The sequence below is a fragment of the Dromiciops gliroides genome, chromosome 1 (genome assembly GCF_019393635.1).
Source record: "Dromiciops gliroides isolate mDroGli1 chromosome 1, mDroGli1.pri, whole genome shotgun sequence".
Lineage (NCBI taxonomy): Eukaryota > Metazoa > Chordata > Mammalia > Microbiotheria > Microbiotheriidae > Dromiciops > Dromiciops gliroides.
Window position 1 is genome coordinate 49,919,928 of NC_057861.1, and position 24,301 is coordinate 49,944,228.

General features: G+C 49.6%; 1 protein-coding gene across 1 annotated transcript; it reads left to right on the top strand.

Moving 5' to 3' along the window:
* The first annotated feature begins 3,694 nt into the window (after positions 1 to 3,694).
* On the top strand, positions 3,695 to 24,216 carry SLC5A5 (solute carrier family 5 member 5). Its single transcript, XM_043975971.1, is given in 19 exon segments — positions 3,695 to 4,341; positions 4,344 to 4,376; positions 4,379 to 4,548; positions 4,550 to 4,561; positions 5,595 to 5,660; positions 6,201 to 6,252; positions 6,498 to 6,546; positions 6,548 to 6,563; positions 7,473 to 7,627; positions 12,683 to 12,823; positions 13,418 to 13,547; positions 16,526 to 16,614; positions 17,305 to 17,417; positions 17,677 to 17,747; positions 18,311 to 18,397; positions 18,888 to 19,093; positions 19,526 to 19,629; positions 20,861 to 20,981; positions 23,408 to 24,216. Coding segments are annotated over 19 exon segments (2,100 nt in total). The 5' UTR covers positions 3,695 to 4,202; the 3' UTR covers positions 23,754 to 24,216.
* The last annotated feature ends 85 nt before the right edge of the window (positions 24,217 to 24,301 follow it).

The following is a 24,301-nucleotide window of genomic DNA, read 5'->3' on the forward strand; positions in this document are numbered from 1 at the left end:
CAGTTCTGCCATCTTTGATTCTCAGGGTCCTTCTAGCATTGACATTCTATGTTCTAAAGTTTCCCCCCATTCTGACACTCTAAAGGCCCTCCCCTCCTAACTCTGACACTATTTTCTAAGGCCTCTTCCAGCCCTGACATTCCCTGTTCTGAGGTCCCTCTCAGCTCTGCCATCCTGTGTTCTAGGGGCCCTCCCAGCTCTGACATCGTGTGCTCTGAAGTCCCTCTCAGCTCAGACATTCAATTCAATTCAATAGTCATTTACTAAGCATGGCAGACTTTGTGCTGGTCTAGAGATACAAAGGCAAAAACCATGGTGACACTGACTCCAGGAGCTCCCAACCTGCTGGCTGGACTGAGGAAGAAGAGTTCCGCCATACCTAGGACAAAAGAAATATGCAGCACTTTGGGGGTGGGTGGGGAGGAATTGGAAGAGCCTCGGAGGGAAGAACAGATGGATTACCCAAGGTTCTTCTAGGATTAGTGAGAAGGAGAAGCCCTCCACTGAAATTTGCATACTAAGGCTCGGGATTTCCCCCAAAGCCTTGGTTTCTTTTCCCTCTCTTGAGTTAGTGCCTGATATCGGAGCACGGCTGGCCACAGCCCAGAAACATGACTTAGTGAATGGAATGTGGTACCAAGCCGACTGCTACTGTTCTGCCTCCTCCCACCTGCACCAGGGGTCACACTCAAGTCGGGCATTTGGGCATCCTCCCCTGGGAGGGCTGCCAGGGTGGGTGGTAAAGCGATGGACTTGGGAGATGGTCAGAAAGGTCTGACTCTAAATCTAGCCTCAGGGGGCAGCTAGGTGGCACAGTGGATAGAGCATCGACCCTGGATTCAGGAGGACCTGAGTTCAAATCCGGCCTCAGACACTTAACACTTACTAGCTCTGTGACCTTGGGCAAGTCACTTAACCCCAATTGCCTCACTAAAAAAAAAAAATCTAGCCTCAGACACCTACTTAGCTGTGTGACCCTGGGCAACTCACTTACCTGGTGGTGGGCCTCAGTTTCCTCATCTGTCAAATGGGGATAATAACATCCTGGACCTTCCGGGCTTGTTGTGGAGATCAAATGAGATAGCATGAGTAGGGCTCTTTGCAAATGTGATGAAGCTGTATCAATGCTCATTTATTCTCATTCTTATTCCCGGCAGGGTAGTGGGGCGCAGTGCCCAGGGGTGCCCTGGGCTTACCTGTGTGCCAAGCTTTGCAGCACGGAGCAGGATCCCCACTTGAAGTTTCTCTTTACACGCCAGTCTTTAGGGCTACAGGGCGGGTGCTGGGCCAGTCTTCTTCCTGATTCAGACAATAGGCCTTTGTGTGCACACCAGCAGGGCCCTCCATCCACCCCTTGGTCAAGCACACCAAGGGCTTATTTACCTCTTCTGCACCAGGGCCAAGAGATAAAATTCCCAGATAGAACACCTCCCTTGACCTGGTATAGTGAACCTGAAGAGGCAGAGGGAGGGTGGGGGACTGGCATCCAGGAACCTTCAGTTCTATTGACTGTCCTGGGCATTAATTATAGTGACAATAACAATAGCATTTATGTGTTGCTCTAAGGGCCCCCAAGGGCTAAGTGAGGATGCTTGTAAGTCAGGGATTTGCTCCTGAGCCATCTGTGTGTGGTCCAGCCTGTCAATTACCTCAGGCCTACCCTCAACTTCCCCAGCTATAAAAGGAGGGGTTTGGACAACACAGTTTCTAAGGTCTCAGCTTGGATGCTCTGGGTTCTAAGGTTCTCTCAGCTCTGACACCCTCTGTTCTAAGGGCCCTCCCAGCCCTGACATCCTCTGTTCTAAGGGCCCTCCTAGCTCTGACAATCCTCTGTTTCAAAGCTTCTTAAACTGTGGGTCTGGTAACTGAATGTGGAAGTCATAAAAAATTTGGCAACACTAAAAGGTTACCTATATACCTATGTACACCAGGTCACATGAAAATTTCTCGGACAAAAAGAAGTCAAGAGTGGAAAAATGCTCTGCTTTATTCTTTTAATTAAATTAATTAATTAATTGGGGGGAGGGGCAGGGCAATGGGGGGTTAAGTGACCTGCCCAGGGTTGCACAGCTAGTAAGTGTCAAATGTCTGAGGCTGGATCCAAACTCAGGTCCTCCTGAATCCAGGGCCAGTGCTTTATCCACTGCGCCATATAGCTGCCCCTGCATGGCTTTTTTTTTTTTTTTTGAGGCAATTGGGGTTAAGTGACTTGCCCAGGGTCACACAGCTAGTAAGTGTCAAATGTCTGAGGCTGGATCCAAACTCAGGTCCTCCTGAATCCAGGGCCAGTGCTTTATCCACTGCGCCACCTAGCTGCCCCTCTGCTTTATTCTTAAGGGCCTTCCCAACCCTGACATCCTCTGTTCTGAGGACCCTCCCAGCTCTGACATGCTGTGTTCTAAGCGTCCTTACAGCTCTGACGTTTGAATGGTTCTGTATTTTTCTTCAGACCTGGCTCTCCTCCCTCTTCCCAGGAGGGGGCAGTGGAGACACACAGAGAGGCACACAGCCTCCTAGCAGTACCTACATTCAAACCCGGCCCTTTGAGGTGCACACAGGACCCTGTGGTGCCAGGACCCCTGGGAGGGTCTGAACCAGTACCTCCCCTTCCATTCTCTCATCCAGTGATTAGCCAGCCCAGAGACAAGGGAAGGACACCCCAGGGGCTATTTTCCCTGCATCCCAGATGGGAATGAGCCCCAGAGAAGGAAAGGGACTTGCCGAGGACCAGAGAACACTCTAGGGACCAGACTGGGCCTTGGCCTTTGGTGGTGTGCTCGTGTCCTCATTGGCTTCTAAGCTCTTTTCCAACTCTCTATCCCCCAAGCCTGCCCTGGTGGCCTGGTGTGGAGCAAAAGGGTTCCTCTGCTCTTGGGAGAAGATCCCATCCAACAGGGCCTTTGGTGGTGCAGACAGTCTGGCAGGCTCTGGGAATCTCTGAGACAAGTTGGGGTGGGAGACCAGGGTAGTGGTAGAGGGTCCCCCGATAGTCCTTTTAGTTTGGGATTTTTTTTGTGTGTGGTTTTTGGGGGGTTTTTTTGTGAGGCAATTGGGGTTAAGTGACTTGCCCAGGGTCACACAGCTAGTAAGTGTCAAGTGTCTGAGGCTGGATTTGAACTCAGGTCCTCCTGACTCCAGGGCCGGTGCTCTATCCACTGTACCACCTAGCTGCCCCCACACTGGTCCTTTTCATCCCTGGCCCTTCCCCTGGCCTTCCCCATCTCCCAGTCTGCTCTGTTTGCTTGCCCCCATCCACCATCCCAGTCTGTTTTTTAGGAAACCCTGTCGTTAGGTATGGAGCCCCAGGCTCCGGCAGAACCGGGAGGTGGAAGGGGAAATCACAGAGCATTTCCTTTTTCCTTTTCCCCTTCCTCTTGCACGGCACATGCATGTGCACACACATGCATACACACGTGTACACATATACACATAAATACACCCATGTATACACACACATAAATATACTCAGACACATGCACACACACACACACACAACCTTCCTTCACTGTGGGATCCCCAGCCCCCACCACACCACCTCTTGCCCCAGGCCTGCCAGACAACTTCAGGCCCTATGTCACCCCGCCTTCCCCAGGGAGACACCCTCTTCTTGGGATGTCATGAGTGGGCGGGGCCTGAGTAACCCCTAAGCAGATTCATAAAGCTGCTTGGCCCTTTCCCTCTCGAGTCCCTAGGATTCCCAGCTCAGACGGCAGCCTCAGCCCCGCTCTCGATCAGGGAGCTGGTGTGTGGGAAGGCCGTCGGCCAGCTGGATAGCTGCTGCCTCCCGGTCCCAGAGACCAGTGGGGGCCCCACAGCCAAGCTTCCCCGCTTTAGGACACTGCCTTCCCAAAGCTGATAGATCTGGGAAGAAGCAGGGGGCTCCTGGGCAGGGGGCTGCACAGTGTCCAGGCCCTGGAGGGTAGAGAATCAGTGAGGGAGCTCTCTCCCAGGGTGAGGACTCCAGGGTCCTTGTTTGGAGCATCCTTCCTCTGGCTTGGCTCAGGGCAGCCCCTTGGGCAGGCAGGGACCCCCCCCCCAACTCTGTTACCTTTCCCTTTGTTTCTTCCTGTTTACTCTCTTGGGGCTGATTCCTCCTGTTTCCTTCCTGCTAAGTCCTTAGCCAAGGCAACCGGAGGGGAGGTTGGACTTTGCAGGCAAGAAGTGCAGACAGGGAAGTTGAGGGAGCCCCGGCAGGTGCACCCATGGGGATGGAGGCCTGGGCCCCTGAGCGGCCCACCTTTAGCGTCTGGGACTACGGCGTCTTTGGTCTCATGCTGCTGATCTCCACCGCCATCGGCCTCTTCTTCGGGCTGGCCCGGGGTGGGCAGAAGACTGCGGAGGACTTTTCACTGGCGGGCGGCAGATGGCAGCTGTGCCGTGGGTCTCTCGCTGGCGGCCAGCTTCATGTCAGCCATCCAGTGCTGGGAGTACCTGGCCGAGGCTTACCGTAATGGGCTCAAGTTCCTCTGGATGTGCCTGGGGCAGCTGCTCAACACCCTTCTCACTGCCTACCACTTCCTCCCCGTCTTCTACCGCCTGGGCCTCACCAAGCACGTACCAGGTAACTAGGTAGGTTTCAGGGATCCCTGGAGAATGAGGAGGACTCTTAGAGACTGGCCCGCTCCCCTCCCTCCCCTCCCTCAGGCGTCCTGGCCTGGCACCAGCCAAGAGTGCTCCTGTGGTCAGCCTAGCCCTACCACTCCCAGAAGGTCTGGAATTGGTGCCCACTTCAGGGTTGGAGTGGGCAAGGGACAAGCGTTGGAGATTACCCTGGAGCCCAGGCGGGGCAGGAGAGGAGGGCTCCTGGAGGTGGAGTGACCCCAGAGGCCACCCTGGCTTTGATTATCTGTGGGGGAGACATCCATGACACAGGTCACCTCCTCATAGCATGCCCGACCCCACACGTGAACCCCATCATCACTTGGGCTCAAAGAGCAGGGAGAAACAAAGTGACTTGTACATTTGTACGGACAATGCACTCGTGTATCATCTGTTTGCATGTGTGCCACTAGGTTTGGGGGTTTTTGGTTTTTTGTGAGGCAATGAGGGTTAAGTGACTTGCCCAGAGTCACACAGCTAGTAAGTGTCAAGGTGTCTGAGGGCTGTGATTTGACTCAGGTTCCTCCTGAATCCTAGACCAGTGCTTTATCCACTGTGCCACCTAGATGCCCCCTGTGCCACTAGTTTGTGCAGACCTGGGAGGGTTTCGTAAGGGATGTGGCATGATGCACGTGTCTTCATGAATGTGTGCACAAGGGACATAAGAGGCAGAGGTAGTGGTGTGGAAAAAGAACTTGGCCAGGAGCCAAGAGCCAGGAAATCTCAGGTCTGTCCCTGGCTGGGTAACCTCAAACAAGTCTCTTCCTTTCTCTGAGCCTCAATTTCTTCCTCTGTAAAATGAGGTTATTTTGGCTCTTCTGAGGTCTTTGTGTTTGGATGCTCCAGTGTAGGGGGTCTCTCTGCCCTGGGGGAGTGGGATTGGGAAAGGGTGGGAGGAGAGAGGTGGGGGTGGATGTTCTTCAGGGACAGACGGGCTGTAACAGGCTTGGGGTCCGTCCCTTCCCACTGACCATCCCTTCCCATTCCCCTTTCAGTATCTGGAGCTGAGATTTAGTCGTTCAGTTCGTCTGTGTGGCACCATTCAGTATGTCATCGCCACGGTGAGCCACCTTTCCTCCCCTCCCTCCACACTCCCCAGCCCCAAACCTACCCCTTTCCAGATTCAGCCTCTTGAAGTTTTACTCCCTGGGTCCCCCAGCTGAGTTGTCCTTGGATTCCCCAGCTGAGTCCCTCAGGGTCCTCCCTTCTGAGTTGTCTCTGGATTCCCCAGTAGAGAAAAGGGGTCCAGGCTTTGGGCAGGGTCAGGAAAATCGCAAGGTGGTTCCTTCTCACCAGGGCTTCCAAGCCTGGGGTCAGAGCAGGTCAACAGAAGCTGAGGAAGCAGAAGTGGATGGGGGGGGCCCTAGAAGGTCAAAGCGGGGCTTAAATTCATCACCCAAAAGGTCGGTGTGCCTGTGAGATCATCTCCAGCCCATTTTGTGAGTGAGGCTGAGCTTTGGCAGAAAGGTACCTGGTGATGAGCGTGGGGGGGGGGGTGGGGGGGGGCGGGGGGGCGGGGGGGGGGGGGGGAAATGGAGGGGGGGGGTCATTATATCTAGTCACCATTAGGTGCGAATCATTTTCCCTGCCTTCCTAAACAGATGCTATACACAGGAATTGTCATCTATGCTCTGCCTTGTATTCTCAACCAAGGTATGACCCAGAGAGAGACTTAAAAGCATCCCCTGCCCTCCAAAAGACTTCAGGCTGAGAGAGAGGCATGGCCCTGGATTCAGGGACCCCCCCCCAGTCTGAGGGGAGGCATGGTCCCCCCTGACAAGGAGCCCTGGGTCTGAGGACAGACTCAACTCAGCTTTGGAGAGCCTCCAGTCTTCGAGGGTGGGGTGATCTCTTCTTTCCCTTGGACTGTCTGCCCACCCTGACTCTCTTGTTTCCAGTAACAGGGCTGGATATCTGGGCGTCTCTCCTTTCCACGGCGCAATCAGTACCTTTACACCACTGTGGTAAGCATCCCCAGGGGATCCAGCCCAGCCCAAGCTGTGACCCCGATCATTCCAATCTTCTCCCAACGCCCGCCATCTCACCTTGGACCATTCTTGTCCTCCAAATTCTCGGGGTGTCTTCAGGTGTCACCAGAGAGGAGGGACATTTCCAGAGCTCCTCAAGGAGCCCTGGATGGCATGTAGGAGATGTATACTTGGGGTGGCTAGGTGGCGCAGTTGGATGAAGCACCAGCCCTGGATTCAGGAGGACCTGAGTTCAAATCTGGCCTCAGACACTTGCCACTAGCTGTGTGACCCTGGGCAAGTCACTTAACCCCCATTGCCCATCCAAAAAAAAAAAAAAAAAGGAGATGTATACTTTCTGTGCGTCTCTACTTCCGACTGGCTGCGGGGCCAGACAAATCCCCTTAACTTCCCCATCGGTAAAAGGGGGCTAAACAACCTTCCACTCCCTTCGAAGGATTGCCAGGAGAACAAGAATAAATGGCACATGATGGAAAACAGCAACGTGTCAACTAGGGCTGGATTTAGATGAACTCAAGATCCTTTCCTGATCTAAATCCTATGTAAAGGGTGAAATGATGTAAGGGAGCTTTCTTATCAGCAAGTGGTCAGGACATTTTCAAGGGGCCATGATGCTGGGACACCAACTGGGAAACCAATGGTCAGGGCTTCATCCTGTGATGAATTCCTACCAAATTGGGACCTCCTTCCCTAAAGCTGTTCAGGCCCATGCCCCCCATACCGGGGCAAAGCAAGGGGTAATCGAGGGGCACGGTCATTTCCTCCTTCTAGGAAGTCCCTGGGATGCGCATCAACTGCCTCCTCCCCTCTCCCCCAGCAGGTTTGACGATATTGAACAAGCCCTACCTCTCTCTCCTCTCCTTCTTTCCCACCTCTGCCCTACAGGGAGGCATGAAGGCTGTCATCTGGACAGATGTCTTCCAAGTGTTTGTGATGCTCTCTGGGTTCATCGCCATCTTGATCCAGGGCACCCTTCTGGTCGGCGGCGTCCACCGGGTGCTGGACATTGCCCACAATCATTCCCGGATCAACCTGGATGAGTGAGTGTTCCCCTGACTTCAAGAGCCCTTGATGTCAATGAGGAAGGAAGGTGGGAGTGAACCTCAGGGGAGGAAGAAACAAGTTGAGGGACAATTCAGTTCAATAGTTATTCATCCAATCTACTGCTACATGGCTTGACTCTACACCCCTATGACTTCCCAGACCAAAATACCCTCCCCTTTAGGGTCACCCTTTCGGTGTTATCTCTTTCTGTTAGAGTGGATGCTCCTTGAACTGATGACTTGTGTCTCTATATTTGTATCTTTAGTGATTAGCTCAGTGCCTGGCATGTAGTGAGCCCCTCAGAAACACTTTTGGTTTTCATTCATTCATATAAAATGCCCTGCACTGTGCTAGACACTTGGGCTTATGAAGACAAAACCAGTCAGCCTGCCCTCGAGGAGTAAGGAAATACATATAATTTTTTTTTTTAGGAGGCAATTGGGGTTAAGTGACTTGCCCAGGGTCACACAGCTAGTAAGTGTTAAGTGTCTGAGGCCGAATATGAACTCAGGTACTCTGAATCCTGGGCTGGTGCTCTATCCACTGCGCCACCTAGCGCCCCTAAATTTTTTTTTTAATGCAAAGTATTTTTAAAACTTAATTGTTTTGGGGGGGGTGGGTTGGAGAGAGTGCTAAGCACTTGTTCTTATTTGGTTTTTTTGTTTGTTTTTGTTTCTTTTAATTTATTTATATCATTCATTTATTTATCTATTTATTTATTTATTTTGGTGAGGCAAAGGGGGTTAAGTGACTTGCCCAGGGGTCACACAGCTAGTAAGTGTTAAGTGTCTGAGGCTGGATTTGAACTCAGGTACTCCTGAATCCAGGGCTGGTGCTCTATCCACTGCACCACCTAGCTGCCCCACCACTTGTCTTATGAAGACAAACCAGTCAGCCGGCCCTCAAGAAATAAGAAATAAATATAGGGGCAGCTAGGTGGCGCAGTGGATAGAGCACCAGCCCTGGAGTCAGGAGGACCTGAGTTCAAATCGGCCTCAGACACTTAACACTTACTAGCTGTGTGACCCTGGGCAAGTCACTTAACCCCAATTGCCTCACTAAAAAAAAAAAAAAAAAAAAAAAAAAGACAAACTAAGAAGATTATTATAATAGATCACAGGAGGAGAGGTAGATAAGGAGCTAGTATAGGAGCTGTGTCAGTGAAGAGAAGAAGATAGATGCAAGAGATGTGGAGATCGACAAAACAAGTCCTTCCCCGGGGCAATTAATTAGACTCTGGGAAGTAGCAGAGCTTTGAAATCTACCGACAGAATCAGCAATTGCTAGTCTTGGGGTCTTGGAGGGAGAGAAGCATGGAACCCATGGATAGGAAGGGGGATGGGGAATCTTTGGAGCAAAAGAGGGAAATATGACCAATTTCCATATTAAAAATCGCTACTTATGAGAAGGATGTGGAATATATACATGGTTTCATATTTAAAAGGGGAAAGTATTCCAGGTATCAGAATGTTCTCACAGAACATTGTTGAATGCTGGTGACTCCAAGGCAGAGGTGTCAAATTTCAATAGACATTTGGGAGGTAGACTGTTGACTTAGAAAACCACAAATTAACTTTATCTCTGTTGCACTGTATTTTTATGTGTTTTGTTAAACATTTCCCAGTTAGATTTTAATCTGCTTTGGGCAGGCACTCCGAGTCTGGAGAACCTCTGCTCCAAGGGACCCAGAAGAAGAAAGTGGGTATTGATGATCTGGAGTTAGAGATGGAAAAAGGAGATAGGTTGGGAGTTAGCCTTAAGATTAAGGAATGAGGGGGGTAGCTAGCACCGGCCCGGATGCATGGAGTACCTGAGTTCAATCTGGCCTCAGACACTTAACACTTACTTCGCTGTGTGACCCTGGGCAAGTACACTTAACCCTCATTGCCCCACCAAAAAAAAAAAAAAAAGATTAATGATGAGTTTGGGGCTAGTCACAGCGAGGAGATAAGGGTTAGGGTTAAGTCATATTCAAACTGGAGTTCTTCAACTGTTTTTGTACGTGGACCCCTTGAAGTCTATAAACCCCTTCTCAGAATATATGGCTTTAAAATTTATAGAGGGGTGCAGCTAGGAGGCACAGTGGAGAAAGCACTGGCCTCGATTCAGGAGGACCTGCATTCAAATCTGGCCTCAGACACTTGACACTTACTAGCTGTGTGACCCTGGGCAAGTCACTTAACCTTCACTGCCCCCACCCGCAAAAAAAAAATAGAGAGGAATACTAAGTTTCAGTTAGATGTTAGTGAAAATAAAGAGGTTATGGTTTTTTTTTCCCCACATCCAAATTCACAGACCTCCCTGAAATAGGTGTTTGTGGATCCCAGATTAGGGACCCCCCCCCCCCATGGAGAAGTAAGATTAGGAAATAGGTTTAAACCCCACAATTCAGTTCAAACCAACCCTACTATGTGTGGGAATACATCTCTTGGAGCTTCCATTCTGCTGGTGGGGGTGCGGTAGGAGTGCAGGATAGCTAAATATGAGGTCATTTTGAAGAGGAGCAGTTATGGGGGGGATCAGGGCTTCCTGGAAGAGGGGGTACCTTACCTGAGACATGAAGGAAGCCAAGGGTTCTAAGAGATAGAGGAGAGAAGGGAGGACATTCCAGGCAATGGAGAAAGCCTGTGAAAAGGTCCTAAGTTGTTCAATTTGAATCAACACCATGTATTAAGCACCTACTATGTGCTAAGCACTGGTGATAAAATGATAGACAAAAACTGCCTCTGTCCTCACGGAGCTCACATTCTAGAGACTGCTGGGGGGCAAAGTGGATAGAGAAGTGGAGTCAGGAAGACTCAAGTTCAAATCCAGCCTTAGACTTTTTTGGGGGGGAGATGGGGCAATGAGGGTTAAGTGACTTGCTCAGGGTCACACAACTAGTAAGTATCAAGTGTCTGAGGCCAGATTTGAACTCAGGTCTTCCTGAATCCGGGGCCGGTGCTTTATCCACTGTGCCATCTAGCTGCCCCCAACGCTTTCTATTTGAATAAGGGCAAGTCACTTAACTGCTGTCTGCCTCAGTTTCTTTGTCTGTAAAAATGAGGATCATTTTTGTCTGTAAAAATGAGGATCACAAGGTTGTTGTGAGGATCAGATGAGATAATATTTGTAAAGTGCTTCACAAATCTTAAATGCTATGTCAGTGCTGAAAAATCTAAATTCTAATGAGGAACAAAAAGTTTGAGTAGTAGGGAGAAATGTGCCTAGTCAGATTGTAGAGGTCTTTAAATGCCTAGAGGCAATAGGGAGCCACTGATGATTTTTGAGCACCACCCTGTCAAGATCGTTTGATGCAGCAGAGGTGGAGCAAGGACATTGATTGGCCCCATTATTATTTGATAGAGATGTAGAAACTCCAGCTATAGCAACGAGAGAGGGAAAAGAAAGGGAATTATCTCTTTACAGATGACCTGAAGGTTTGCTTAGAGGATCCTGGAGATTCAATGAAACAATTAGCTGAAATAATAGCGTCAGAAAAGTTTCGGGATTTAAAAAAATAGCCCTGGAAAAATCATCAGCCTTTCTTTAGATTAATAACAAAACACAGCAGGGAAAAATAGAAAAAGAAATTCCATTAGAGATTATTTTGGCATCTGTGGAGAGGATGGGTTGGATTGTACTGGGGAGAGAGGGGGAGCAGTGAGACCAATTAGGAGGCTAATTGTAATGACCCAGTGTAATAACTCAGGAGAGAGGCAATAAGAGCCTAAATTGTGTTTGACATTAGGGAAAAGAAGAGGCTGACCCCATACTTTGTATAGAATAGGGATTAAATATATGTTTACTAAATTACCTTAGGGTCACGGAATGAATTTAGGGTTTGGAGTGGGAAATGAGTATGAGTTAGGGCTGGGGTGGGTAAAGAAATGGTTCAAGCCTTGGGTTTGGAGTTAGGTCAAGACTCTGATTAGGGATGAATTTGGGAGTTTCAGCTTTGATTACAGATGGGTGAGGTAGGTGCCTCCTTCCTTTTCGAATTGAGGTGGTGGACCATGGGGGCAGAATGAGGCACATATCATTTCACATGGTCAATATGTTGATTTGTTTTGTCCAACCATACTTCTTGTTTAAAAGGGAGTGAATTATTGGTTTGAACTGGGAGTCATCAAGGGTTGTTGCTGCTGTTGTTGTTGTTTCATTTCTGTCTGATTCTTTGTGACCTCGTTTAGGGTTGTAAAAAGAGCACTGTTGAAAAAAAGAACTATCCCTGGCTGGGTTTAGAATTTCTTTAGGACTGAGTTCAGGGATAGGGGGCAGCTAGGTGGCACAGTAGATAAAGCACCAGCCCCCTAGATTCAGGAGGACCTGAGTCAAATCCAGACTCAGATACTTGATACTTACTAGCTGTGTGACCCTGGGCAAGTCACTTAACCCTCATTGCCCTGCAAAAAAAAAAAAAAAGGACTGAGTTCATGGATGATGTTAGAGCCCAAGTAGGTCATAGTCAGGGTGGAAGCCCAGCTGATGTCAGGGGTTACTGTGCCTGCAGTGTTTCCATCCACCCACCTACCCCACCTCTCCTGTCAATCAGACTTCCTCTCCACCTCTTCTCTCTCCCACCCTAGAAAGGACAAGGACCTAGAAGAGGCAGCTGACAGTGGGGGCATATGGGACTGAATGTCAGATTTGGCTCAAATCTTTCCTCTGATCATCACCCCTATTATTTAATATTGTACTAGAAATATGCTAGCTATAGCAATAAGAGAAGAAAAATGAAGTGAAAGGAATGAAATCTTTCCTTTGACATGGACTAGCTGTGGGACTGAAGGCAAGTTCCTTAAACTCTCTGAGCCTGTTAAAGGAGGGGGTTGGACTCAAGGACCTCTGTGGTCACTTCCAGCTCTGGACCTATGACCCCACACCCAGGAGAGCCGCTATTTGATGCTGCTTTAGAAGGCTGGGAGCTAGGGACGAGGCCCCAGCAGGACTGGAGGCTGCCCCTGATTAGTCCCTGGGCTCCATGCCCCATTTCCCCCTTAATCTTCCTAGTAGATAGCTCTGAACTTATTTTCTTACCCCCACCCCCAATTCCAACCTTCTCCCTACAGCTTTGACCTGGACCCAAGGAAACGCTATACCTTCTGGACGTTTGTGATGGGGGGCACCCTGGTGTGGCTGTCCATGTACGGGGTGAACCAGGCCCAGGTCCAGCGTTACGTGGCCTGCAAGAGTGAGCGAGAGGCCAGACTGTGAGTGCCTGGGCCCAGGGGCTGGGAGGCAAGGCGGGGGAGTGGGGAGAACAGGACCACACAGCAACCTGTTCCCATTGGGGTACCTCTAATTGTCAAGAAATTCTCCCTTATATTCAGCCCAAATGGGCCCTCGGTGCCACATGGCACCTTTTGTTCCAGGATATGCCAAGCCAGATCTTCCGCGTTCCTTTTCATTATTAAATGTTCATAGAATAAAACAAGTACTTCCATAACATAGTACAAGGAAAAAAAAAAAAGATGATTGCACATGAACCTGCAAATCTACTATGCATGACTTGCTATCCCTTTCAAATATACAACAAAAATTATCATGCAGATTTCTTTTTATCCTCCCCCCCCCATGGCTACCATCACACACACACACACACACACACACACAACATCCCTGCAGAAGACAATCCTGCCCCCTCCCCAAACCCCAGGTCTCAGCCCTCATCTCAGAGCAGTGATCCTTGGGTGTCCATGTTTCAGATCCCTCCAGCCTTCCTGTCCACACACCCTCCTTTCTGGCTCCCCAGTCCACTGGCCACCCGGTCTTGCTGACCTGCTTGTTTCCCTCCCCAATCCCAGGGCACTGCTGATCAACCAGACGGGGCTCTTCCTCATTGTGGGCAGCGCAGTAGCCTGTGGTATCATCATGTTTGCCCTGTATGTAGAGTGTGACCCACTGCAGGCTGGACACATCTCTGCTCCTGATCAGGTAAGCTCTCTCAGGAGAACGGCCCAGTGCCTGGGGCTCTGAGGGTAGGGGGCACCTCAGAGGTGGAGACACCATTAGGGTGCCCCTTGTTGCTTCTGAGCTAGAGACATTTCTCCCTACTGGTCAGGGAGGGCAATGGTAATTTACAAGGCTCTTAGGACAATGAATCAGGAAGACTTTTAAAGCAGATAATGTCAGAGCTGGGAGGATCCTTAGAACATAAATGTCAAAGCTAGGAAGTGACTGAGGCCAAATTTGAACTCAGGTCCTCCTGACTCCAGGTCTGGTGCCCTATCCACTGTGTCACCCAGCTGTCCCCCATGAAGGAAACAACTGGCAATTAACTAGGTAGATATAAGATATAGAAAATAGGTTTGACATTAGGGCAAAGGAGAGGGGTATACGGTAGGTGCTCTATAAATGTTTGTTTCCTTCCTCTGCTAGATCAGGGGTTGGCAAACTATGGCATGAGGGCCAAATCTGGTCAGTTGCTTGCTTTTAGACAAGTTTATTGAAAACTGTAAAAACCATTCTTAGCTTGAGGGCAGGAGTTCCCAGATTTTGCCTGAGGGCCAGCCCTTGTTCTAAATGTCACAGATTCCTCCAATCCTGCCTTGCATGAGAGGGAGGAAGTGTGATACAATGGAAAGAGTCTTGAGCTGGGAGTCTGGGGCCTTGAGTTCAAATCCCTTCACTGCTAAATTCCTAGCTGGATGGGGCAGCTAGGTGGTGCAGTGGATGGAGCGCCGGCCCTGGAGTCAGGAGTACCTGAGTTCAAATCCAGCCTCAGACATTTGACATTTGCTAGCTGTGTGACCCTGGGCAAGTCACTTGACCCCAATTGCCTCACTTAAAAAAAAAGAAAAAAAGAAAAAAAAAATTCCTAGCTGGTGATGTTGGATAAATCACTTAGCCTCTTTAGTCCTGTTTCCTCAGGTAAGATGAGGCAGTTAGACTAAATGAAGCATTTTTCAAGCACCTACTATGTACCAGGCACTGGGCTAAGCACTTTACACATATTCTCTCATTTCATCTGCACAACAACCCTGTTGGGGTAGATGCTATTATGACCCCCAGTTTCTAGTTGAGGAAACTAAGGCAAGCAGAGGTTAAGTGACTTGCCCAGGATCCCACAGCTAATAAGTGGGTGACTTCAAATTCGAACTCAGGTCTTCTTGACTCCAGGCCCAGAGCTCTAACCATTGGGCCACTTTGCTTCATCAAAAGTCCCTTCTAGCTCTAGATCCCATGATCCTTCCTTCCTTCCCTCCCTCCCTCCATTCATTCTTTCTTCCCTCTCTCCTTCCTTTTCTTCCTTCCTCCCTTCCTTCCTTCCTTTCTTCCTTTAATGTCACCATTCTCAAGACGACCGCTCATTTGCTGTGAAGATTGGTGAATTTTTGAGTGTCAGTTCAGCTGGTTTGGCTAACAGACTGAAGGGCTCTTGGGACCTTAGTGAGTTGAGATCCTACACCCAGAAGGAGGGAGGGCTGCTGCTGGCATCTTCTAACCTGCTTGGATTCTGTCTAGACCATGGCGCACAAGGATGGGAGCTTAGCAGGAAGCCTGGTCCAGTGAAAAGATTGAAGTCGGTGGCCCTGGGGGCTTCGAGGCCTTGGACAGATCACTTAATTTCCACATCTATAAAATCAGGGCGTCAGACTGAATAACCAGCTCTGAATCAATAACCCTATGTACCAAGCAGGGCATCCAGGGTGTAGAGCGATTCAGAGACAAACCATGTCAATACTGGCTATGGGAAGAGAAGATTGTGGGAGGGGGAGGGTGGGGGGAGGGATGGAGAGTCTGCCTTCTCATTATTGGGTTCTCTGGGGTAGAGGGAGCAATGCGTTCCTTCATAACAATGATACAGCATTTAAAGGTTTGCATTATCTCACTTGAACCCCACAAGGGTCCCGGGGAGGCTTTAGCCTCAGCCATTCTCCCCATTTTAGAGATAAGGAAACTGAGTTCCCAGAGAGAGTAGGTAGGCTGTTTGCCCAGAGAGGGAGCAAGTGTCCGAGGCTGGATTTAAACCCAAAGCTTCGGCGCTTCAAGATGCCTCTAGGTGCCAGATACCTTCTGTGTACAAACAGGCAGCCGAGGCTTCCTCTCTGAGAACCCGGCTAACGTCCTATTTTCTAAGAACTCCTTCCTCCTGGACATTCTGGGAAGAAGCCTCGGTAGGGAGGGGAGCTCGATCGGGGCGTGGCGGGGGGGGGGGGGTGGGCAGAACCAGTGACTCCCCAGGAGGCAGATTTCTACAAAGGGTCTGTGATTATCATTACTGTCATGACTGTTGTTGGTCATTTGGGTTCGGACCTGTGATTTCACTCCTGGTGTGAGTTATCCCTCCTCCACCAATGGGAATCCTCCACCCTCCTAGTCTTAGGGTTTCCCACAACACTGAGAGATGAAGGGATGAGGTCACATACGTGGCGGCGCAGACAGCACCTGTGAGGCAGAGAGAACTAATATTATCAGTCCCCTTTCACAGATAAGGAAGCTGAGTAGTCTAGGCTTGGTGCCCGAGCTCGCGCAGCCAGGAGGAGGAATTTGGAGTCAGAAGACCTGGGCTGGAATCTTGCCTTCTTGCTAGTTCTGTGTCCTTGAACAAGTCATTGTTTCACCTCTGTCTCAGTTTCTTCATTTGCAACATGAGAAGATTGAACTAGAGTCTTCTCCCAGTGCTTGCAATTCTACAATGGCCTCTTACGGGTCCAGGTCTCTTCCTCAACAATTTCTCTCAGCCCCCCACCCCCACCGGTCAGGGGGTGCCATTTCTGACCATGTCTCCCACTCCATTAGACACAGATTCTAAGGCCACCCCCACTCCCCCATCCTTGGGTGCCGCTGCTTAGCGGGGCCATCCTGGAGTAGAACAACGGGGAAAGTCTGTGGTGTGCTCTTTACAACCATGGGAGGGATGGGAATTGCGAGTAAGCTCTGGGCCATCTCCAAGTCTTCTCTCCCCCCAGTATGTGCCCTACCTGGTGCTGGACATCTTCCAGGACTACCCTGGTGTTCCGGGACTCTTCCTTGCCTGTGCCTATAGCGGCACCTTAAGGTAAGATCTAATATCCCCTGAGCAGATATGCATGCTTTCCCCCCCCCCTTTACAATATCCCATAAACTCCACCTAGACAAACAAGTACCCCTATAAGAGCTGTCTGTCTCCTCAGAATAATGAAGGCATTGAATGCCACAGCCTGTAAGCTCCATCCGAGCTCTGCTATTCCATGTTCTAAAGGCCCTCCCAAGCTCTGATATTCCACTTTTTTAATGGCCCTCCCAGCTGGGCCATTCCGTGTCCTGTGGGCTCTCCCTGACCAACCTCTGACCTTCTTCCTTCTAAAATCTCTCCCAGCTCCGACATTCTATATTCTAAGGGTCCGTTGTGTATTTTAGGTAGAGCTGACATTCTATGTTCTAGGTATTAAGGGCACTCCCAAATTTGACCTGCAATGGACACTGGACTTTCTGAAGGGGGGGCGGAGAACTGATCCCTGGGTCCCCCAAGAAATTGATTATTCTCACAGCACTAAGATTCCTCCCAGATGTGATAGCCTGTGTTTGAAGCTCTGGTGTTCTAATGTTCTAGGTACCAAGGTTCAATGTTCTAGGTTCACAGGGTGCTTTTTGCAATGACATTCTAGGATCCTGTGTGGCTAGTGGGCTAGGAAAACCTGGAGGGAAAGGGCTCCAGATTGGGGAGGGAGGAGGCTAGGTCCTGCTCTCATGGCCAATGTGTCTCCAGCACGGCATCCACCAGCATCAATGCCATGGCCGCTGTCACCGTGGAAGATTTGATCAAGCCCCGGCTGCCCACCCTCAGCCCTCGAAAATTGACTCTCATCTCCAAGGGGCTGTGTAAGTCCTGGGCAGAGGCAGGGAGGGAAGTGATGGGCTCCCAGGGAGCAAAGGGGAAGGGGCGCATTGTTCGGGCCTCTTCCTGGGAAGGATGGAGCCAAGGCTGGAGACTGGAGTCCCCTGGCAGCCAGCTGGGCCTAAGGCTCAGATGCTAGGGGGGAATCCTAGGGGTGTAGAAGGTCCCTATCCTTGCCCTCTCCTCCTCTCCGAGGGAAGACTGTGCTAATGACCTCCCCTCCTTGTCTTCGGCATTTCCCAGCCCTCATCTACGGTTCAGCCTGTCTGACAGTGGCTGCCCTGTCCTCCCTGCTCGGAGGTGGTGTCCTTCAGGTGAGCCCCTCACCCTGGGGATGATCCAGGTCCCAGCAGACTGACCCTGGCTCCCAACAACCAGAGAGGCCTAAATCCTCAACCCAGCCCACAGCCTCCAGGGAGCAAGAAGGAGAAGACACTGTCCTGTCCACTGGGGAGCCCCCAGTCTTGGGGCTTAATGTGATCCTTCCCTCGGGGAGCATTCATTCTAAAGGATTTACAGAGTAAATTTTTGTGCATTCTTTGTCCTATTTAATGCTCTCAACCATGGGAGGAAGACCTCACAGGGCCTGTTATCCCCATTTAACAAATGAGGAAACTGAGGCTAAGGGAAGGGAAGGCATTTACCTTAACTCACAGAGAAGCAATGGCAGACAGAACTAGTCCCATTCTATTCAACTATACAAACATTTATTATTTATCGAGATAAAGGCTTCTGAGGCTCTCAATTCCCAGGAACCCAGGGCTTCTTTGCTGATACCAGACCAGTCTCCTTCTGAGGACAGGGCCAATCTCTCAGGTAGTGAGGAGGGGGAGGGGAGACCCGGCTCTAATTCCCCACCTCCCTCTTCTCTTTCCAGGGCTCTTTCACTGTGATGGGGGTGATCAGTGGCCCATTGCTTGGAGCCTTCATCCTGGGCATGTTCATTCCAGCCTGCAACACTGCGGTAAGTTGTTTCCACCCCCACTCCCCTCCGCCCCACCTCCTGCAGGGTTGAAAGGGTAAGGAAGGGAGCTGTCAGCAGGACAGCACCAGGTCCAGCCTTCTTATCTGAGAGCTGGGACTATCGGTGTGACCCTGGGCAAGTCACTTAACCCCCATTGCCTCACCAAAAAAAAGAAAAAAGAAAAAAGAGCTGGGAAGACTGAGGCCCAGAGAAGAGCAAAGCCTAACTCAAGCCCAAGAGACTAAACTCAAATCTAGCACCCTCCTCTATCCCGCTATCTATCAGGCCTGACTCCCAAGGTGGAGCTTAAGGGTTTAGGGCACCCGCACAGAATGGAATATGCGGGGTACAGGATCTCAGATTGATGATTTCATCTGGCCCCCTTTCTGGGTTTCAGTTTTCTCATATGTAAAATGGCAGGAGGAGGGGGAGTTGCGTTAAATGCTCTCTAAGGTCGCCTGTAGTTTTAAATGTTATGACTCTCTTCCAGGGTGTCTTCTCAGGCCTGGGTGCAGGCTTACTACTCTCCTTCTGGGTGGCTGTCGGGGCGACTCTGTACCCACCGAGCCCACAGACCATGGGTGTGTTGCCTACCTTCACAGATCACTGTGCCCTCTACAATGCTAGTGAGGGCCTAAATGTCACTGTGATCATGGGGACACTTCCACCAAGGACTGTTTCTGTCCCAGGAGACCGGTGAGGAAAAAAGAAACGGCCCTGCCCTCGGGAAGCCCATAGTCTGAGAGGAAGAAAGAGAGTAATCCAATAACAGAGGTAGATGGTATATCTCTACCATGTTCCTCCCATATGGTCATTCAGTCTCCGCTTGGAGAATTTCAGTGAGGAGGAGCAGCTCAGAATTACTGAAAGCAACCCAACCCACTTCTAGACCTGGCCCTGCCCTCAGGGATCCTCCTGTTTCAAGTGAAGACCAAAAAAAAAAAAAAAAGAAAAGAAAAAAAGAAAAAGTTTGTTCACTGAATTTGAGAGGAAACAGGCAGGGGATAGCTAGGGCTGGAAGTCCCAGAGGAATGGGGTCAGGCCAGGGCTAGCCATCCCCAGCAGGGCCTGTGTCTGTGGGTAAGAGCCAGTGGGGCGGCCGTGCTGATGGCAGTCTTCTCCCCACAGGCCTGCTATTGCTGATGACTTCTATGCCATCTCTTACCTGTACTACGGGGCCCTGGGCACACTGACTACCGTGGTAGCTGGAGTCCTTGTCAGCTACCTGACAGGTAACACAGCCTTGGGCTGGGCTTCCTGGAGGCTCTGGGGTCTTGGGAGCCTCTTAGAGGCAGTCCAATCCACCTTCTCTTGTTGTGCCAGTCTTCTCAGGCACCCCCCTGCTTCCAAGAAAGGAAGTGCCTGAGTCAGCTGCAACATACACAGACACGAATGTTGTCCAATCACAGAGCCTTGAGCTGCGGTTCTTAACTTTTTGGAGCATATTGGACCCTTTCAGCAATCCTGCAAAAACCTGGGTTTTTAGACGCATGCAACAAAATGCATGGCATTACAAAAGAAAGCAATTATATTGAAACACACTCATCAATTTTTTTTTTTTTAGTGAGGCAATTGGGACTAAGTGATTTGCCCAGGGTCACACAGCTAGTAAGTGTTAAGTGTCTGAGGCTGGATTTGAACTCAGGTACTCCTGACTCCAGGGCTGGCGCTCTATCCACTGTGCCATCTAGCTGCCCCCTAAAAGAATTTTTAATCCTAAAAATATTTTATTTTCCAGTTACATGTAAAGATAGTTTTCAACATTTGTTTTCATAAGATTTTGAGTTCCAAATTTTTCTCCCTCTCCCCTCCCCAAGACAGAAAGCAATCTGATATAGGTTATATATGTACAATCACATTAAACATATTTCTGCATTAGTCATGTTGTGAAAGAAGAATCAGAACACAAGGAAAAAACCTCAAAAAAGAAAAAAAAAACAGCCAAAAAGTAGAAACAGTATGGTTCAATCTGCATTCAGAATCCACAGTTCTTTTTTCTGGATGTGGAGAGCATTTTCCATCATGAGTCCTTTGGGATTGTCTTGGATCATTGTATTGCTGAGAAGAACTAATCTATCACAGTTGATTATCCCACCATGTTGCTGTTGCTGTGTACAATGTTCTCCTGGTTCTGCTCACTTCACTCAGCATCAGTCCACTTAAGTCTTTCCAGGTTTCAAAATATTTTTTCAAACAATAAAAAGATCAAATTCATAGGCCTCAGGTTAAGAAACCGTGGTTTATAGAGATACTTTAGGCCATTGGATGGCAGAGCTCAAAGGTGAACTTGAATGTCTTAGAGTTAAACTTCTGCCCAGCTGGTCATGAATGATGTGCTTCCTGCAGTGGTCACTGGGACAGTGGGGGTGGGGAGGATCTGTGTCTTCCTGTCCTTTCTCCCATTCCAGGGAGCTGGGGCTGTGGTTCAGGCTACACATTCTGCCTTTTTCCCCCTTTCCATAGGCCCCACCAAACGTAGTGACCTGGGCCCTGGACTTCTGTGGTGGGACATCATGAAACAGATGTCATCCGTGGCCCCCATGGCTAAGTCGATGCCCCTGGAGGATGGCTTGTCTAATTCAAGGTCAGGAATCAGATCCACAAGACATCGGGAGGAGCAGGGGGTAGGGGGAGGAAGAATGGAGGGGGGCCACTGGGGAGGTGGGGATGCACTGGGCCTGGGCCCAGGACTAAGGTGCCACAGGCCACCCATGGCCTCTGGAAACTGGTTGTTGAATTAGCCCTGAAACACCTCAGGTTTAAAATCTAGCAAGGAATGAAAATTATGCTGTTGTGATAGCCATCAAAGGATATTAGCAATTAATATATAGATCAAAATTCAAACCTGCTATAGTTGCAGTCAGATGTGGCTCCCCTTGCCTCCCTCAGAGAGACTCACCTTGAGTCTCAGCTGTTGCCTGCATGGATAGTAAGGGTCTCCCCAGGTCATAAAAGCCATGACCCCTCCCTCTTCAATGGCCCTTATTCCCTCAAACACACCACAGTGGCCTAGAGGTCACTTGGGCCATTGTCAAAGCAGGGTCTCTGTCAGTCAATCAGTCAACAAGCATTTATTAAGCACCTTCTATGTGCCATGCATCATTGTGCTAAAACACTGAGATACAAAGAAAGGCAACAGACAGTCCTGTCCTCAAGGAGCTTACAATCTAAAAGGGGAAGAATAGGGGGTGCAATGGATTAAAGAACACCGCCCTGGATTCAGGAGGACCTGAGTTCAAATCCGGCCTCAGACACTTAACACTTACTAGCTGTGTGACCCTGGGCAAGTCACTTAATCCCAATTGCCCTGCAAAAAAAAAAAAAAGAAAAAAAAGAAAAGAAAAGAAACAAATAATATGTACAAGCAAACCATACAGGATAAATAGAAAATAATGAAGAGAAGGAAGGCACCTGGATTAAGAGAAGTTGGGCAAGGGTCCCTATAGAGGACGAGATCTTAGTTAGGACTTAAAGAAAGCCAGGGGAGGCAGTAGGTGGAGCTGAGGAGAGGAGAGCATTCCAGACAGGTGGGTCAGCCAAAGAAAATGCCAAGAGATGGAGGGTCTTATTCATGAACCAGCCAGGAGGCCCGTGGCACCAGATCAAAGAGCTCATGGTAGGGAGCAAGGTTTAAGAAGACTAAAAGGGGAGGGGTCTTTGGGACGTGGGGAGATTTGTCCCTGGACTCTCCCTCCCCCTCTCTTGTTTTATAATCTTGTTTTGCACATGGTTAATTTTCCACTGTGCTTCTGCCCTGTGGATGGATACTTGCTTATGCTGATTCTATGGAAACAATGTGGGCACAGTGAAGTGTGGGGCGGTCTCTGGCCAAAGCCCACCTCAGTGGCTTGCTTCTCTCTCAGTTTAAGTGCTCAGAGACTCCTGAGATACCAGGAAATGCACCTGACTTGCCTGCAGGATAAATACTCCAGCCAGTAATCTTTCCTTTTATTCCCTACCTGCCTCAGGAGGGCCTTTGAAGAGGAAGAGATTTATCCTAGGGACCCATCCAGACCTTGGGGGAATGAACAATTCCAATTTCCATTCACTGTTCTCGAAGCATCTTTCTATCCATTTTCTCTTCTGAAATTTATAACAGCTTGAAGCTTCTTACATCACACTAGGACTTTTGGGACACCCTATAAGAATCGACACTGATAGAGGTTTATCATTTTCCATGAGGCTCTCATTCGAGTCGAACCTCCCACAACCCGCTGAGGTTACGGATTTTGTAGAAAAGGAAACTCACACTCAGAGATTAAGCAATCTGCCCATGGCCACTCAGAAGTAGAACTTGAAAACCAGGACCCAAATTCTACCCAGTGTTTGGCCACTGTGCCCAAGGCAAGGATATCTCCATTTGACGAAGGAAGAAACTGAGGCTCAGGGAGGGAAGGTATGATCTCAAAGGAGGGTGTGTATTGGCCTTGAGTAGACAGCTTCTGTGAAATCAGTGGAGACCAGAGCTGGGGCAGGGGGTCAGGAGGGAAGAGCCATAGATTCCCAGAACCCTAGAGCTAAACTAGATCTCAGAGGGCATTTCATCCAACTGTTATCAGACAGGAATCCCCCCTGCAACATTCCTAGCCGACTGGGAACTCACTACCTCCTGAGGCAGCCCTCTCTGCTTTTGTAGGACTCTGATTGTTAGGAATTCTTTCCTCATACAGTCAAAGTTTCCCTCTCTGTAACCTTTGGTCCTCGTTTTGTTCTCTGGGGCCAGGAAGAACACATCCAATCCCTCCTTCCTCCCCACCTTCCCAAGCCTTCTCCATTGCAACCCCCCCCTGTCTCCAGGCCCAAACTGGTTCCTGGCATCAATTAGGGGCAGTTACTGACCCCTGAGTAGGAGAGAACTGACCCTCAGAATCAGATCCCAGATCTTTGGGCCTCTTTTTGTATCCCCAACACTCAGCACGGTGCTTGATAAATGTTTATCATACCCTGATCCTGGAGGCCCCTCCTCAGGGCTAGACCTGTTTCTGATTTTCTCCCTCTTCTCCCTTGCAGGATTCCAGCGAGTGTCTACATGAGGTCAAGAAGCTCCCAGGACCCTCATCTTTCTGGCCCCAGGATCAGCTACTACAGAAGGAGGCAGAGGAAAGCAACTTGCTCAAAGAAACTGACATCGAAATTGGCTCCTATAGGACTGAGAGAGCCTGAGAAACCCATACTGAGGGGGCTGGACCAGAACTTTGGCCTGACCAGTTCTAGACCTGGGAACCTGCTCTCGATTGGTCAGGGATTGTTTTATGCTCATGAGGCCCGAGGACCCCTGGATCTTCTAGATTTAAGGATGCCGGACGAAGGGCTGGGCCCAGCCCCTCCCAGACTCCCAGACCTTGCCTTGATCTGATTGTTCCTGCATGGGGAAAGCAGTGGGTTTGGGTCAAGCTCGATTTCCCTTGTTTGATCTTTGGGGAAGTCAGCATTTGTGTGTGTATTATATGCGGGAGGACAGTGTCTTCCTGTCCCCTGAGGACTCCACTTATCTGCCCGGCAGATGCATGTTGGAATCCTCTCCCCTTCTCAGCTTCACCTTGGATTCCCAGACCTGTCTTCTAGGCTCACAGTTTCCTACAAGACACCTTTCCTGCTTCTTCTGTAGCCCCCCACAACCCCCTCTCTCCTGCACCTTCTCCCAACCCCAGAATCATTTTGTATTTAATATTTTGTATTTGCTTATCTGTGCAGAAGTTGTTTTTTTCCTGATAGTAAGTTCTCTAAGGGCAGGGACTGTTTTGTTTTTATCTGTGAATCTCTGGGGCCTACTATGTGTGGCTTGTAGCAGGTGATTAATAAATGCTTATTGAATTGAATTTTTTTTTGTTTTGTTTTTTGGGGGTTTTTTTGGTGAGGCAGTTGGGGTTAAGTGACTTGCCCAGGGTCACACAGCTAGTAAGT